The sequence below is a fragment of the Panulirus ornatus genome, chromosome 65 (genome assembly GCF_036320965.1).
Source record: "Panulirus ornatus isolate Po-2019 chromosome 65, ASM3632096v1, whole genome shotgun sequence".
NCBI lineage: Eukaryota > Metazoa > Arthropoda > Malacostraca > Decapoda > Palinuridae > Panulirus > Panulirus ornatus.
Window position 1 is genome coordinate 20,742,591 of NC_092288.1, and position 14,441 is coordinate 20,757,031.

A 14,441-nucleotide genomic window follows, 5' to 3' on the forward strand; every position below is an offset into this window, starting at 1 on the left:
AGGAGTGATCAAGTGAATCTAAGGGTAGATATACTGCAGACATGTGACATCAAAAATGATGAAATGTGATGAAAATGAAGCTTATCAAGGTCTGTTAATTGACCTAGTGTGGAAAGGATTGTAGAATTGTGTTATGACTGAAGTATGATTAGAATGAAATAGGGAGAGGTATGTTGCAAGATGAGACCAAATTACAGGATAAACTGTGATATGACAATATCTATGTATTTGAGAGGCTTCAACATTTGCCACCATGCTCCACTGCTTCTACATTTGTCCCATGCTCCAGTGCTTCTACATTTTCCCCATGCTCAAGTGCAGAAAACTGTACAATTAAAACTTTCTTAGCCATTAAGAAATAAGATCCAATAATCATGATCATCATTTAGCTGAAGTGAGTTACACAATGAGATTTGCTTCTTGAAACAAACACAGATTTCAGTTCAAAATACTGAAGCTTTCCTTCCATATTTTTCCACCGTCACTAGGCACAGGTCAAAAGGCGTGGCATGTTGCTTCACCACTCAATTGGTTCAGGGTTCTTAAGTGATGTAGAATAATGGCTTCCACACAAGTATCCGACCTCATCTATTTCTTTCAGAATCTTGTCCAACATTTCCTTAGTGTGAGCAGCAGAAAGGCAGAACCTCATTCGACCACCTGTGATCTTGGTAGCAGGGAAGCCAACACCTACTCCAGCAACACCACGCTTTGTCAATCCACGTACAAACATAGAGATTTTAGGCACCAGGTACAAGAGCAATGGTACAACTGGAGAATCGTCATGGCCATAAACAATGAACCCCATCTGTCTGAGGCGCTGACGAAAATACCTCACATTCCGAGACAGCTGTTGGATACGTCTCCGACCTTCATTACTTCCATCCTTGCCCATGATGATGCTCATGGATGTGAGTATCTGTTCAGCTACTGGAGGGGACATGGATGCTGCATATGTCTGTGCATGACTAGTAACACGTAGATGATTGATCAGGGCCTTTGATCCACCTATGTAGCCTCCTGCAGCCCCAAAACTCTTTGTGAATGTTCCCATGAGGATATCAACATCCTTGGGGTCTACGTTATAGTAATGTACAACACCACGACCACGTGGACCAAGAGCATATATATATATATATATATATATATATATATATATACATATATATATATATATATATATATATATATATATATATATATATATATATATATATATATATATATATATATATATATATATATATATATATATATATTCAGGGGATAGGGGAGAAAGAATACTTCCCACGCATTCCACACGTGTCGTAGAAGGCGACAAAAGGGGACGGGAGCGGGGGGCTAGAAACCCTCCCGTCCTTGTATTTTAACTTTCTAAAAGGGGAAACAGAAGAAGGAGTCACGCGGGGAGTGTTCATCCTCCTCGAAGGCTCAGATTGGGGTGTCTGAATGTGTGTGGATGTAACCAAGATGAGAAAAAGGAGAGATAGGTAGTATGTTTGAGGAAAGGAGCCTGGATGTTTTGGCTCTGAGTGAAACGAAGCTTAAGGGTAAAGGGGAAGAGTGGTTTGGGAATGTCTTGGGAGTAAAGCCAGGGGTTAGTGAGAGGACAAGAGCAAGGGAAGGAGTAGCACTACTCCTGAAACAGGAGTGGTGGGCGTATGTGATAGAGTGTAAGAAAGTAGGTGTGAGAGGTAAGTTATTAGAAGCAGTGAAAATTCTCATAAAGGATGTAAGGCATGTGTACATGTAGGAAGGGAGTAAAGTGATTGGTTCTCAGTGAATGTTGGTTTGCGGCAGGGGTGCGTGATGACTCCATGGTTGTTTAATTTTTATATGGATGGCGTTGTTAGGGAGGTGAATGCAAGAGTTTTGGAAAGAGAGGCAAGTATGCGATCTGTTGTGGACGAGAGCTTGGGAATTGAGTCAGTTGTTCTTCGCTGATGATACATCGCTGGTGGCTGATTCGTGTGAGAAACTCCAGAAGCTGGTGAGTGAGTTTGGTAAAGTTTGTTAAGGAAGAAAGCTGATAGTAAATGTGAATAAGAGCAAAGTTATTAGGCACAGTAGTGTTGAGGGACACGTGAACTGGTAGGGAAGTTTGAATGGAGAAGAACTGGAGGAAATGAAGTGTTTTAAACATCTAGGAGTGGATTTGGCAGCGGATGGAACCATGGAAGCGGAAGTGAATCATAGGGTGGGGGAGGGGGCGAAAGTTCTGGGAGCGTTGAAGAATGTGTGGAAGTCGGAAACGTTATCTTGGAAAGCAAAAATGGGTATGTTTGAAGGTATAGTGGTTCCAAAAATGTTGTATGGCTGCGAGGCGTGGGCTATTGATAGATTTGTGCGGAGGAGCGTGGATATGCTGGAAATGAGATGTTATATATATATATATATATATATATATATATATATATATATATATATATATATATATATATATATATATATATATATATATATATATATATATATATATATATATTTATATCTTTCTTTCAAACTATTCGCCATTTCCCGCGTTAGCGAGGTAGCGTTAAGAACAGAGGACTGGGCCTTTTTTGGAATATCCTCACCTGGCCCCCTCTGTTCCTTCCTTTGGAAAATTAAAAAAAAAAAACGAGAGGGGAGGATTTCCAGCCCCCCGCACCCTCCCCTTTCAGTCGCCTTCTACGACACGCAGGGAATACGTGGGAAGTATTCTTAACCCCTATCCCCAGTGATAATATATATATATATATATATATATATATATATATATATATATATATATATATATATATATATATATATATATATATATATATATATATATATATATATATACATATATTTATATATACATATATATATATATATATATATATATATATATATATATATATATATATATATATATATATATATATATATATATATATATATATATATATATATATATATATATATATATATATATATAAAGAGGGCAAATGAGAGTTGGGGTGACAGAGTATCATTAAATTTTAGGGAGAATAAAAAGATGTTCTGGAAGGAGGTAAATAAAGTGCGTAAGACAAGGGAGGAAATGGGAACTTCAGTGAAGGGCGCAAATGGGGAGGTGATAACAAGTAGTGGTGATGTGAGAAGGAGATGGAGTGAGTATTTTGAAGGTTTGTTGAATGTGTTTGATGATAGAGTGGCAGATATAGGGTGTTTTGGTCGAGGTGGTGTGCAAAGTGAGAGGGTTAGGGAAAATGATTTGGTAAACAGAGAAGAGGTAGTAAAAGCTTTGCGGAAGTTGAAAGCCGGCAAGGCAGCAGGTTTGGATGGTATTGCAGTGGAATTTATTAAAAAGGGGGTGACTGTATTATTGACTGGTTGGTAAGGTTATCTAATGTATGTATGACTCATGGTGAGGTGCCTGAGGATTGGCGGAATGCGTGCATAGTGCCATTGTACAAAGGCAAAGGGGATAAGAGTGAGTGCTCAAATTACAGAGGTATAAGTTTGTTGAGTATTCCTGGTAAATTATATGGCAGGGTATTGATTGAGAGGGTGAAGGCATGTACAGAGCATCAGATTGGGGAAGAGCAGTGTGGCTTCAGAAGTGGTAGAGGATGCGTGGATCAGGTGTTTGCTTTGAAGAATGTATGTGAGAAATACTTAGAAAAGCAAATGGATTTGTATGTAGCATTTACGGATCTGGAGAAGGCATATGATAGAGTTGATAGAGATGCTCTGTGGAAGGAATTAAGAATATATGGTGTGGGAGGCAAGTTGTTAGAAGCAGTGAAAAGTTTTTATCGAGGATGTAAGGCATGTGTACGTGTAGGAAGAGAGGAAAGTGATTGGTTCTCAGTGAATGTAGGTTTGCGGCAGGGGTGTGTGATGTCTCCATGGTTGTTTAATTTGTTTATGGACGGGGTTGTTAGGGAGGTGAATGCAAGAGTTTTGGAAAGAGGGGCAAGTATTAAGTCTGTTGGGGATGAGAGAGCTTGGGAAGTGAGTCAGTTGTTGTTCGCTGATGATACAGCGCTGGTGGCTGATTCATGTGAGAAACTGCAGAAGCTGGTGACTGAGTTTGGTAAAGTGTGTGAAAGAAGAAAGTTAAGAGTAAATGTGAATAAGAGCAAGGTAATTAGGTACAGTAGGGTTGAGGGTCAAGTCAATTGGGAGGTAAGTTTGAATGGAGAAAAACTGGAGGAAGTAAAGTGTTTTAGATATCTGGGAGTGGATCTGGCAGGGGATGGAACCATGGAAGCGGAAATGGATCATAGGGTGGGGGAGGGGGCGAAAATCCTGGGAGCCTTGAAGAATGTGTGGAAGTCGAGAACATTATCTCGGAAAGCAAAAATGGGTATGTTTGAAGGAATAGTGGTTCCAACAATGTTGTATGGTTGCGAGGCGTGGGCTATGGATAGAGTTGTGCGCTGGAGGATGGATGTGCTGGAAATGAGATGTTTGATGACAATGTGTGGTGTGAGGTGGTTTGATCGAGTAAGTAACGTAAGGGTAAGAGAGATGTGTGGAAATAAAAAGAGCGTGGTTGAGAGAGCAGAAGAGGGTGTTTTGAAATGGTTTGGTCACATGGAGAGAATGAGTGAGGAAAGATTGACCAAGAGGATATATGTGTCGGAGGTGGAGGGAACGAGGAGAAGTGGGAGACCAAATTGGAGGTGGAAAGAAGGAGTGAAGAAGATTTTGTGTGATTGGGGCCTGAACATGCAGGAGGGTGAAAGGCGTGCAAGGAATAGAGTGAACTGGACCGATGTGGTATACCAGGGTTGACGTGCTGTCAGTGGATTGAATCAGGGAATGTGAAGCGTATGGGATAAACCATGGAAAGCTGTGTAGGTATGTATATTTGCGTGTATGGACGTATGTATATACATGTGTATGGGGGTGGGTTGGGCCATTTCTTTCGTCTGTTTCCTTGCGCTACCTCGCAAACGCGTGAGACAGAGACAAAGCAAAAAAAAAAAAAAAAAAATTTATATATATATATATATATATATATATATATATATATATATATATATATATATATATATATATATATATATATATATATATATATAAAATATGTATATACATATATATATATATATATATATATATATATATATATATATATATATATATATATATATATATATATATATATATATATATATATATATATATATATATATATATATATATATTATATATATATATATATATATATATATATATATATATATATATATATATATATATATATATATATATATATATATATATATATTTTTCTTTTTTTGTTTTTTTTTTTTGCTTTGTCCCTGCCTCCCGCGTTTGCGAGGTAGCGCAAGGAAACAGACGAAAGAAATGGCCCAACCCACCCCCATACACATGCCTTGATTCAATCCACTGACAGCACGTCAACCCCGGTATACCACATCGCTCCAATTCCCTCTATTCTTTGCCCTCCTTTCACCCTCCTGCATGTTCAGGCCCCGATCACACAAAATCTTTTTCACTCCATCTTTCCACCTCCAATTTGGTCTCCCTCTTCTCCTCGTTCCCTCCACCTCCGACACATATATCCTCTTAGTCAATCTTTCCTCACTCATTCTCTCCATGTGACCAAACCATTTCAAAACACCCTCTTCTGCTCTCTCAACCACGCTCTTTTTATTTCCACACATCTCTCATACCCTTACGTTACTTACTCGCTCAAACCACCTCACACCACACATTGTCCTCAAACATCTCATTTCCAGCACATCCATCCTCCTGCGCACAACTCTATCCATAGCCCACGCCTCGCAACCATACAACATTGTTGTAACCAAACATACCCATTTTTGCTTTCCGAGATAATGTTCTCGACTTCCACACATTCTTCAAGGCTCCCAGAATTTTCGCCCCCTCCCACACCCTATGATCCACTTCCGCTTCCATGGTTCCATCTGCTGACAGATCCACTCCCAGATATCTAAAACACTTCACTTCCTCCAGTTTTTCTTCATTCAAACTCACCTCCCAATTGAATTGACCCTCAACCCTACTGTACCTAATAACCTTGCTCTTATTCACATTTACTCTTAACTTTCTTCTCTCACACACTTTACCAAACTCAGTCACCAGCTTCTGCAGTTTCTCACATGAATCAGCCACCAGCGTTGTATGATCAGCGAACAACAACTGACTCACTTCCCAAGCTCTCTCATCCCCAACAGACTTCATACTTGCACCTCTTTCCAAAACTCTTGCATTCACCTCCCTAACAACCCCATCCATAAACAAATTAAACAACCATGGAGACATCACACACCCCTGCCGCAAACCTACATTCACTGAGAACCCAATCACTTTCCTCTCTTCCTACACGTACACATGCCTTACATCCTCGATAAAAACTTTTCACTGCTTCTAACAACTTGCCTCCCACACAATATATTCTTAATATCTTCCACAGAGCAACACAATCAACTCTATCATATGCCTTCTCCAGATCCATAAATGCTACATACAAATCCATTTGCTTTTCTACGTATTTCTCACATACATTCTTCAAAGCAAACACCTGATCCACACATCCTCTACCACTTCTGAAACCACACTGCTCTTCCCCAATCTGATGCTCTGTATATGCCTTCACCCTCTCAATCAATACTCTCCCATATAATTTACCAGGAATACTCAACAAACTTATACCTCTGTAATTTGAGCACTCACTCTTATCCCCTCTGCCTTTGTACAATGGCACTATGCACGCATTCCGCCAATCCTCAGGCACCTCACCATGAGTCATACATATATCAAATAACCTTACCAACCAGTCAACAATACAGTTACCCCCTTTTTTAATAAATTCCACTGCAATACCATCCAAACCTGCTGCCTTGCCGGCTTTCATCTTCCGCAAAGCTTTTACTACCTCTTCTCTGTTTACCAACTCATTTTCCCTAACCCTCGCACTTTGCACACCACCTCGACCAAAACACCCTATATCTGCCACTGTATCATCAAACACATTCTACAAACCTTCAAAATACTCACTCAATCTCCTTCTCACATCACCACTATTTGTTATCACCTCTCCATTTGCGCCTTTCACTGAAGTTCCCATTTGCTCCCTTGTCTTACGCACTTTATTTACTTCCTTCCAGAACATCTTTTTATTCTCCCTAAACTTTAATGATACTCTGTCACCCCAACTCTCATTTGCCCTTTTTTTCACCTCTTGCACCTTTCTCTTGACCTCCTGTCTCTTTCTTTTATACGTCTCCCACTCAATTTCATTTTTTCCCTGCAAAAATCGTCCAAATGCCTCTCTCTTCTCTTTCACTAATACTCTTACTTCTTCATCCCACCACTCACTACCCTTTCTAATCAACCCACCTCCCACTCTTCTCATGCCACAAGCATCTTTTGCGCAATCCATCACTGATTCCCTAAATACATCCCATTCCTCCCCCACTCCCCTTACTTCCATTGTTCTCACCTTTTTCCATTCTGCACTCAGTCTCTCCTGGTACTTCCTCAAACAAGTCTCCTTCCCAAGCTCACTTACTCTTACCACCCTCTTCACCCCAACATTCACTCTTCTTTTCTGAAAACCCATACAAATCTTCACCTTAGCCTCCACAAGATAATGATCAGACATCCCTCCAGTTGCACCTCTCAGCACATTAACATCCAAAAGTCTCTCTTTCGCGCGCCTGTCAATTAACACGTAATCCAACGCTCTCTGGCCATCTCTCCTACTTACATAAGTATACTTGTGTATATCTCGCTTTTTAAACCAGGTATTCCCAATAATCAGTCCTTTTTCAGCACATAAATCTACAAGCTCTTCACCATTTCCATTTACAACATTGAACACCCCATGTATACCAATTATTCCCTCAACTGCCACATTACTCACCTTTGCATTCAAATCACCAAACACTATAACCCGGTCTCGTGCATCAAAACCACTAACACACTCATTTAGCTGCTCCCAAAACACTTGCCTCTCATGATCTTTCTTCTCATGCCCAGGTGCATATGCACCAATAATCACCCATCTCTCTCCATCAACTTTCAGTTTTACCCATATTAATCGAGAATTTACTTTCTTACATTCTATCACATTCTTCCACAAATCCTGTTTCACGAGTACTGCTACTCCTTCCCTTGCTCTTGTCCTCTCACTAACCCCTGACTTTACTCCCAAGACATTCCCAAACCACTCTTCCCCTTTACCCTTCAGCTTCGTTTCACTCAGAGCCAAAACATCCAGGTTCCTTTCCTCAAACATACTACCTATCTCTCCTTTTTTCACATCTTGGTTACATCCACACACATTTAGGCACCCCAATCTGAGCCTTCAAGGAGGATGAGCACTCCCCGCGTGACTCCTTCTTCTGTTTCCCATTTTAGAAAGTTTAAAAAATACAAGGAGGGGAGGATTTCTGGCCCCCCGCTCCCGTCCCCTCTAGTCGCTTTCTACGACACGCGAGGAATGCGTGGGAAGTATTCTTTCACCCCTATCCCCAGGGATAATAATATGTATATATATATATATATATATATATATATATATATATATATATATATATATATATATATATATATATATGTATATATATATATATATATATATATATATATATATATATATATATATATATATATATATATATATATATATATATATATATATATATATATATATATATATATATATATATATATATATATATATATATGTATATATATATATATATATATATATATATATATATATATATATATATATATATATATATATATATATATATATATATATATATATATATATATATATATATATATATATATATACATATATATATATATATATATATATATATATATATATATATATATATATATATATATATATATATATATATATATATATATATATATATATATATATATATATATATATATTGAGGTGAGAAAGTATCAGGGAGAATAAAAAGATGTTTCGGAAGCAGGTAAATAAAGTGCGTAAGCCAAGGGAACAAATGGGAACTTCAGTGAAGGGAGCGAATGGGGAGGTGATAACAAGTAGTGGTGATGTGAGAAGGAGATGGAGTGAGTATTTTGATAGTTTGTTTAAAGTGTTTGATGATAGAGTGGCAGAAATAGGGTGTTTTGGTCGAGGTGGTGTGCAAAGTGAGAGGATTAGGGAAAATGATTTGGTGAACAGAGAAGAGGTAGTAAAAGCTTTCCGGAAGATGAAAGCCGGCAAGGCAGTGGGTTTCGATGTTATTACAGAGGAATTTATTTAAAAAGGGGGCGACTGTATTGTTGACTGTTTGGTAAGGTTATTTAATGTATGTATGATTCATAGTGAGGTGCCTGAGGATTGGCGGAATGCTTGCATAGTGCCATTGTACAAAGGCAAAGGTGACAAAGGTGAGTGCTCAAATTGTAGAGGTATAAGTTTGTTGAGTATTCCAGGCAAATTATATTGGAGGGTATTGATTGAAAGGGTGAAGGCAGGTACAGAGCATCAGATTGGGGAAGAGCAGTGTGGTTTCAGAAGTGGTAGAGGATGTGTGGATCAGGTGTTTGCTTTGAAGAATGTATGAGAGAAATACTCAGAAAAGCAAATGGGTTTGTATGTAGCATCTATGGATCTGCAGAAGGCATATTATAGAGTTGATGAAGATGCTCTGTGGAAGGTATTAAGAATATATGGTGCGGGAGGCAAGTTGTTAGAAGCAGGGAAAAGTTTTTATCGAGGATGTAAGGCATGTTTACGTGCAGGAAGAGAGGAAAGTGAGTGGTTCTCAGTGAATGTAGGTTTGCGGTAGGGGTGTGATGTCTCCATGGTTGTTTAATTTGTTTATGGATGGGGTTGTTAGGGAGGTGAATGCAAAAGTTTTGGAAAGAAGGGCAAGTATGAAGTCTGTTGTGGATGAGAGAGCTTGGGAAGTGAGTCAGTTGCTGTTCGCTGTTGATGCAGCGCTGGTGGCTGATTAATTTGAGAAACTGCAGAAGCTGGTGACTGAGTTTGGTAAAGTTTGTGAAAGAAGAAAGTTAAGAGTAAATGTGAATAAAAGCAAGGTTAATAGGTACAGTAGGGTTGAGGGTCAAGTCAATTGGGAGGTAAGTTTGAATGGAGAAAAACTGGAGGAAATGATGTGTTTTAGATATCTGGCAGTGGATTTGGCAGCGGATGAAACCATGGAAGCGGAAGTGAATCATAGGGTGGGGGAGGGGGCGAGAACTCTGGGACCCTTGACAAATGTGTGGAAGTCGAGAACATTATCTCGGAAAGCAAAAATGGCTACGTTTGAAGGAATAGTGGTTCCAACAATGTTGTATGGTTGCGAGGCGTGGGCTATGGATAGAGTTATGCGCAGGAGGGTGGATGTGCTGGAAATGAGGTATTTGAGGACAATATGTGGTGTGAGGTGGTTTGATCTAGTAAGTAATGTAAGGGTAAGAGAGATGTGTGGAAATAAAAAGAGTGTGGTTGAGAGAGCAGAAGAGGGTGTTTTGAAATTGTTTGGTCACATGGAGAGAATGAGTGAGGAAAGATTGACAAAGAGGATATATGTGTCACAGGTGGAGGGAGCGAGGAGAAGTGGGAGACCAAATTGGAGGTGAAAAGATGATGTGAAAAAGATTTTGAGTGATCTGGGCCTGAAGATGCAGGAGGGTGAAAGGTGTGCAAGGAATAGAGTGAATTGGAACGATGTGGTATATTGGGGTCGACGTGCTGTCAATGGATTGAACCAGGGCATTAGAAGCTTCTGGGGTAAACCATGGAAAGTTCTGTGGGTCCTGGATGTGGAAAGGGAGCTGTGATTTCTGTGCATTATTACATGACAGCTAGAGACTGAGTGTGAACGAATGTGGCCTTTGTTGTCTTTTCCTAGTGCTACCTCGCACACATGAGGGGGAGGGGGTTGTTCTTTCATGTTTGGCGAGGTGGTGATGGGAATGAATAAAGGCAGACATTATGAATTATGTACATGTGCATATATGTATATGTCTGTGTGTTTACTTATGTGTATACGTTGAGATACATGTGTATGTTGGTTGGTTGCGCCATTCTTTCGTCTGTTTCCTTGCGCTACCTCGCTAACGCGGGAGACTGCGACAAAGCAAAATAAATGAATATATATATATATCCTCAAACATCTCATTTCCAGCACATCCATCCTCCTGCGCACAACTCTATCCATAGCCCACGCCTCGCAACCATACAACATTGTTGGAACCACTATTCCTTCAAACATACCCATTTTTGCTTTCCGAAATAATGTTCTCGACTTCCACACATTCTTCAAGGCCCCCAGAATTTTCGCCCCCTCCCCTACCCTATGATCCACTTCCGCTTCCATGGTTCCATCCGCTGCCAGATCCACTCCCAGATATCTAAAACACTTCACTTCCTCCAGTTTTTCTCCATTCAAACTCACCTCCCAATTGACTTGACCCTCAACCCTACTGTACCTAATAACCTTGCTCTTATTCACATTTACTCTTAACTTTCTTCTTCCACACACTTTACCAAACTCAGTCACCAGCTTCTGCAGTTTCTCACATGAATCAGCCACCAGCGCTGTATCATCAGCGAACAACAACTGACTCACTTCCCAAGCTCTCTCATCCCCAACAGACTTCATACTTGCCCCTCTTTCCAAAACTCTTGCATTTACCTCCCTAACAACCCCATCCATAAACAAATTAAACAACCATGGAGACATCACACACCCCTGCCGCAAACCTACATTAACTGAGAACCAATCACTTTCCTCTCTTCCTACACGTACACATGCCTTACATCCTCGATAAAAACTTTTCACTGCTTCTAACAACTTTCCTCCCACACCATATATTCTTAATACCTTCCACAGAGCATCTCTATCAACTCTATCATATGCCTTCTCCAGATCCATAAATGCTACATACAAATCCATTTGCTTTTCTAAGTATTTCTCACATACATTCTTCAAAGCAAACGCCTGATCCACACATCCTCTACCACTTCTGAAACCACACTGCTCTTCCCCAATCTGATGCTCTGTACATGCCTTCACCCTCTCAATCAATACCCTGCCATATAATTTACCAGGAATACTCAACAAACTTATACCTCTGTAATTTGAGCACTCACTCTTATCCCCTTTGCCTTTGTACAATGGCACTATGCACGCATTCCGCCAATCCTCAGGTACCTCACCATGAGTCATACATACATTAGATAACCTTACCAACCAGTCAACAATACAGTCACCCCCTTTTTTAATAAATTCCACTGCAATACCATCCAAACCTGCTGCCTTGCCGGCTTTCATCTTCCGCAAAGCTTTCACTACCTCTTCTCTGTTTACCAAATCATTTTCCCTAACCCTCTCACTTTGCACACCACCTCGACCAAAACACCCTATATCTGCCACTCTATCATCAAACACATTCAACAAACCTTCAAAATACTCACTCCATCTCCTTCTCACATCACCACTACTTGTTATCACCTCCCCATTTGCGCCCTTCACTGAAGTTCCCATTTGCTCCCTTGTCTTACGCACTTTATTTACCTCCTTCCAGAACATCTTTTTATTCTCCCTAAAATTTAATGATACTCTCTCACCCCAACTCTCATTTGCCCTTTTTTTCACCTCTTGCACCTTTCTCTTGACCTCCTGTCTCTTTCTTTTATACATCTCCCACTCAATTGCATTTTTCCCTGCAAAAATCGTCCAAATGCCTCTCTCTTCTCTTTCACTAATACTCTTACTTCTTCATCCCACCACTCACTACCCTTTCTAATCAACCCACCTCCCACTCTTCTCATGCCACAAGCATCTTTTGCGCAATCCATCACTGATTCCCTAAATACATCCCATTCCTCCCCCACTCCCCTTGCTTCCATTGTTCTCACCTTTTTCCATTCTGTACTCAGTCTCTCCTGGTACTTCCTCACACAGGTCTCCTTCTCAAGCTCACTTACTGAGATGTTTGAGGACAATGTGTGGTGTGAGGTGGTTTGATCGAGTGAGTAACGTAAGGGTAAGAGAGATGTGTGGAAATAAAAAGAGCGTGGTTGAGAGAGCAGAAGAGGGTGTTTTGAAGTGGTTTGGGCACATGGAGAGAATGAGTGAGGAAAGATTGACCAAGAGGATATATGTGTCGGAGGTGGAGGGAACGAGGAGAAGAGGGAGACCAAATTGGAGGTGGAAAGATGGAGTGAAAAAGATTTTGTGTGATTGGGGCCTGAACATGCAGGAGGGTGAAAGGAGGGCAAGGAATAGAGTGCATTGGAGCGATGTGGTATACCGGGGTTGACGTGCTGTCAGTGGATTGAATCAAGGCATGTGAAGCGTCTGGGGTAAACCATGGAAAGCTGTGTAGGTATGTATATTTGCGTGTATGGACGTATGTATATACATGTGTATGGGGGGGGTTGGGCCATTTCTTTCGTCTGTTTCCTTGTGCTACCTCGCAAACGCGGGAGACAGCGACAAAGTATAAAAAAAAAAAAAAAAAAAAATATATATATATATATATATATATATATATATATATATATATATATATATATATATATATATATATATATATATATATATATATATATATATATATATGACTTCAGTTCATACGTGACTTTCAAATATGATTTTTGATGTACATGTTGGTTAGGCGGTGGTGTTTAAACTTTTGGTTATCATGTACTTTCTTCAACGTTGATTTTGATATATGTCTGACAAGAACATATGCGATAGACGTAAAAGTTCATATTTACTTCGGAATTTACCTACTTCCCCTCATTACAAACGGGGCCAGCCTTCTAAGATGGTTGCCTCACCCAGTGTTGTTTTGACTGATTCTGGTGATACAGACGACCTACCGAAATCTTCTTAAACCATGCTCTTCCGAAAGCCACCTGTTTCCCCTTCTCCCCTTCCACGCCATGGGAAATCGGGACAAATGATTGCTTCGGAAAAAAAAAACGTTTTCACAGTAAATCACGCAAGGGAATGACATTAGTTATTTGATGGTAAATTAGCATTTTTTGATCGTTGGATAGAAAAAAGGACATTGTTGAAGAAAATGGGGAGTCAGGAGACAATAAAGCGCTTTTGTAGGCTGCTAAAAACGTCGTTGATTTCAAAAAGCTTACCAGTTATGATAAGGTAGCCTTTAACTCTGCTGACATTTAGAACTGTACATCTTGGGAAGAGTTCAAAACATTGTTTAGATTAGGTTATGAGGAATCATTTACAGATAGTTTACTACACGTTCTTTGACGTGCCCTTAACACAACATATATGGCGGATGCATAAATCTCTAATTATCGAAGTACCTTACATGGAAGAATGAAATTAGTTAGTGAGGGTTATGAATCCTCAGTCTTGATATAAGCAATGTTTAATCCTGAAACATACATGCAAACTCTCAAGAGATTGCTGCACATTACC

General features: G+C 39.7%; 1 protein-coding gene across 1 annotated transcript; it reads right to left on the reverse strand.

The window, feature by feature from the left end:
* Positions 1–17: 17 nt before the first annotated feature.
* On the reverse strand, positions 18–1,124 carry LOC139746437 (serine palmitoyltransferase 2-like). Its single transcript, XM_071657687.1, has one exon. The coding sequence runs from the start codon at positions 1,052–1,054 to the stop codon at positions 518–520; it is 537 nt and encodes a 178-aa protein (XP_071513788.1). The 5' UTR covers positions 1,055–1,124; the 3' UTR covers positions 18–517.
* Between the last annotated feature and the right edge of the window lie 13,317 nt (positions 1,125–14,441).

Coding starts and splice junctions, on each gene's coding strand:
- LOC139746437 (XM_071657687.1), bottom strand. CDS start 1,054: ATGGGAACATTCACAAAGAGTTTTGGGGCTGCAGGAGGCTACATAGGT.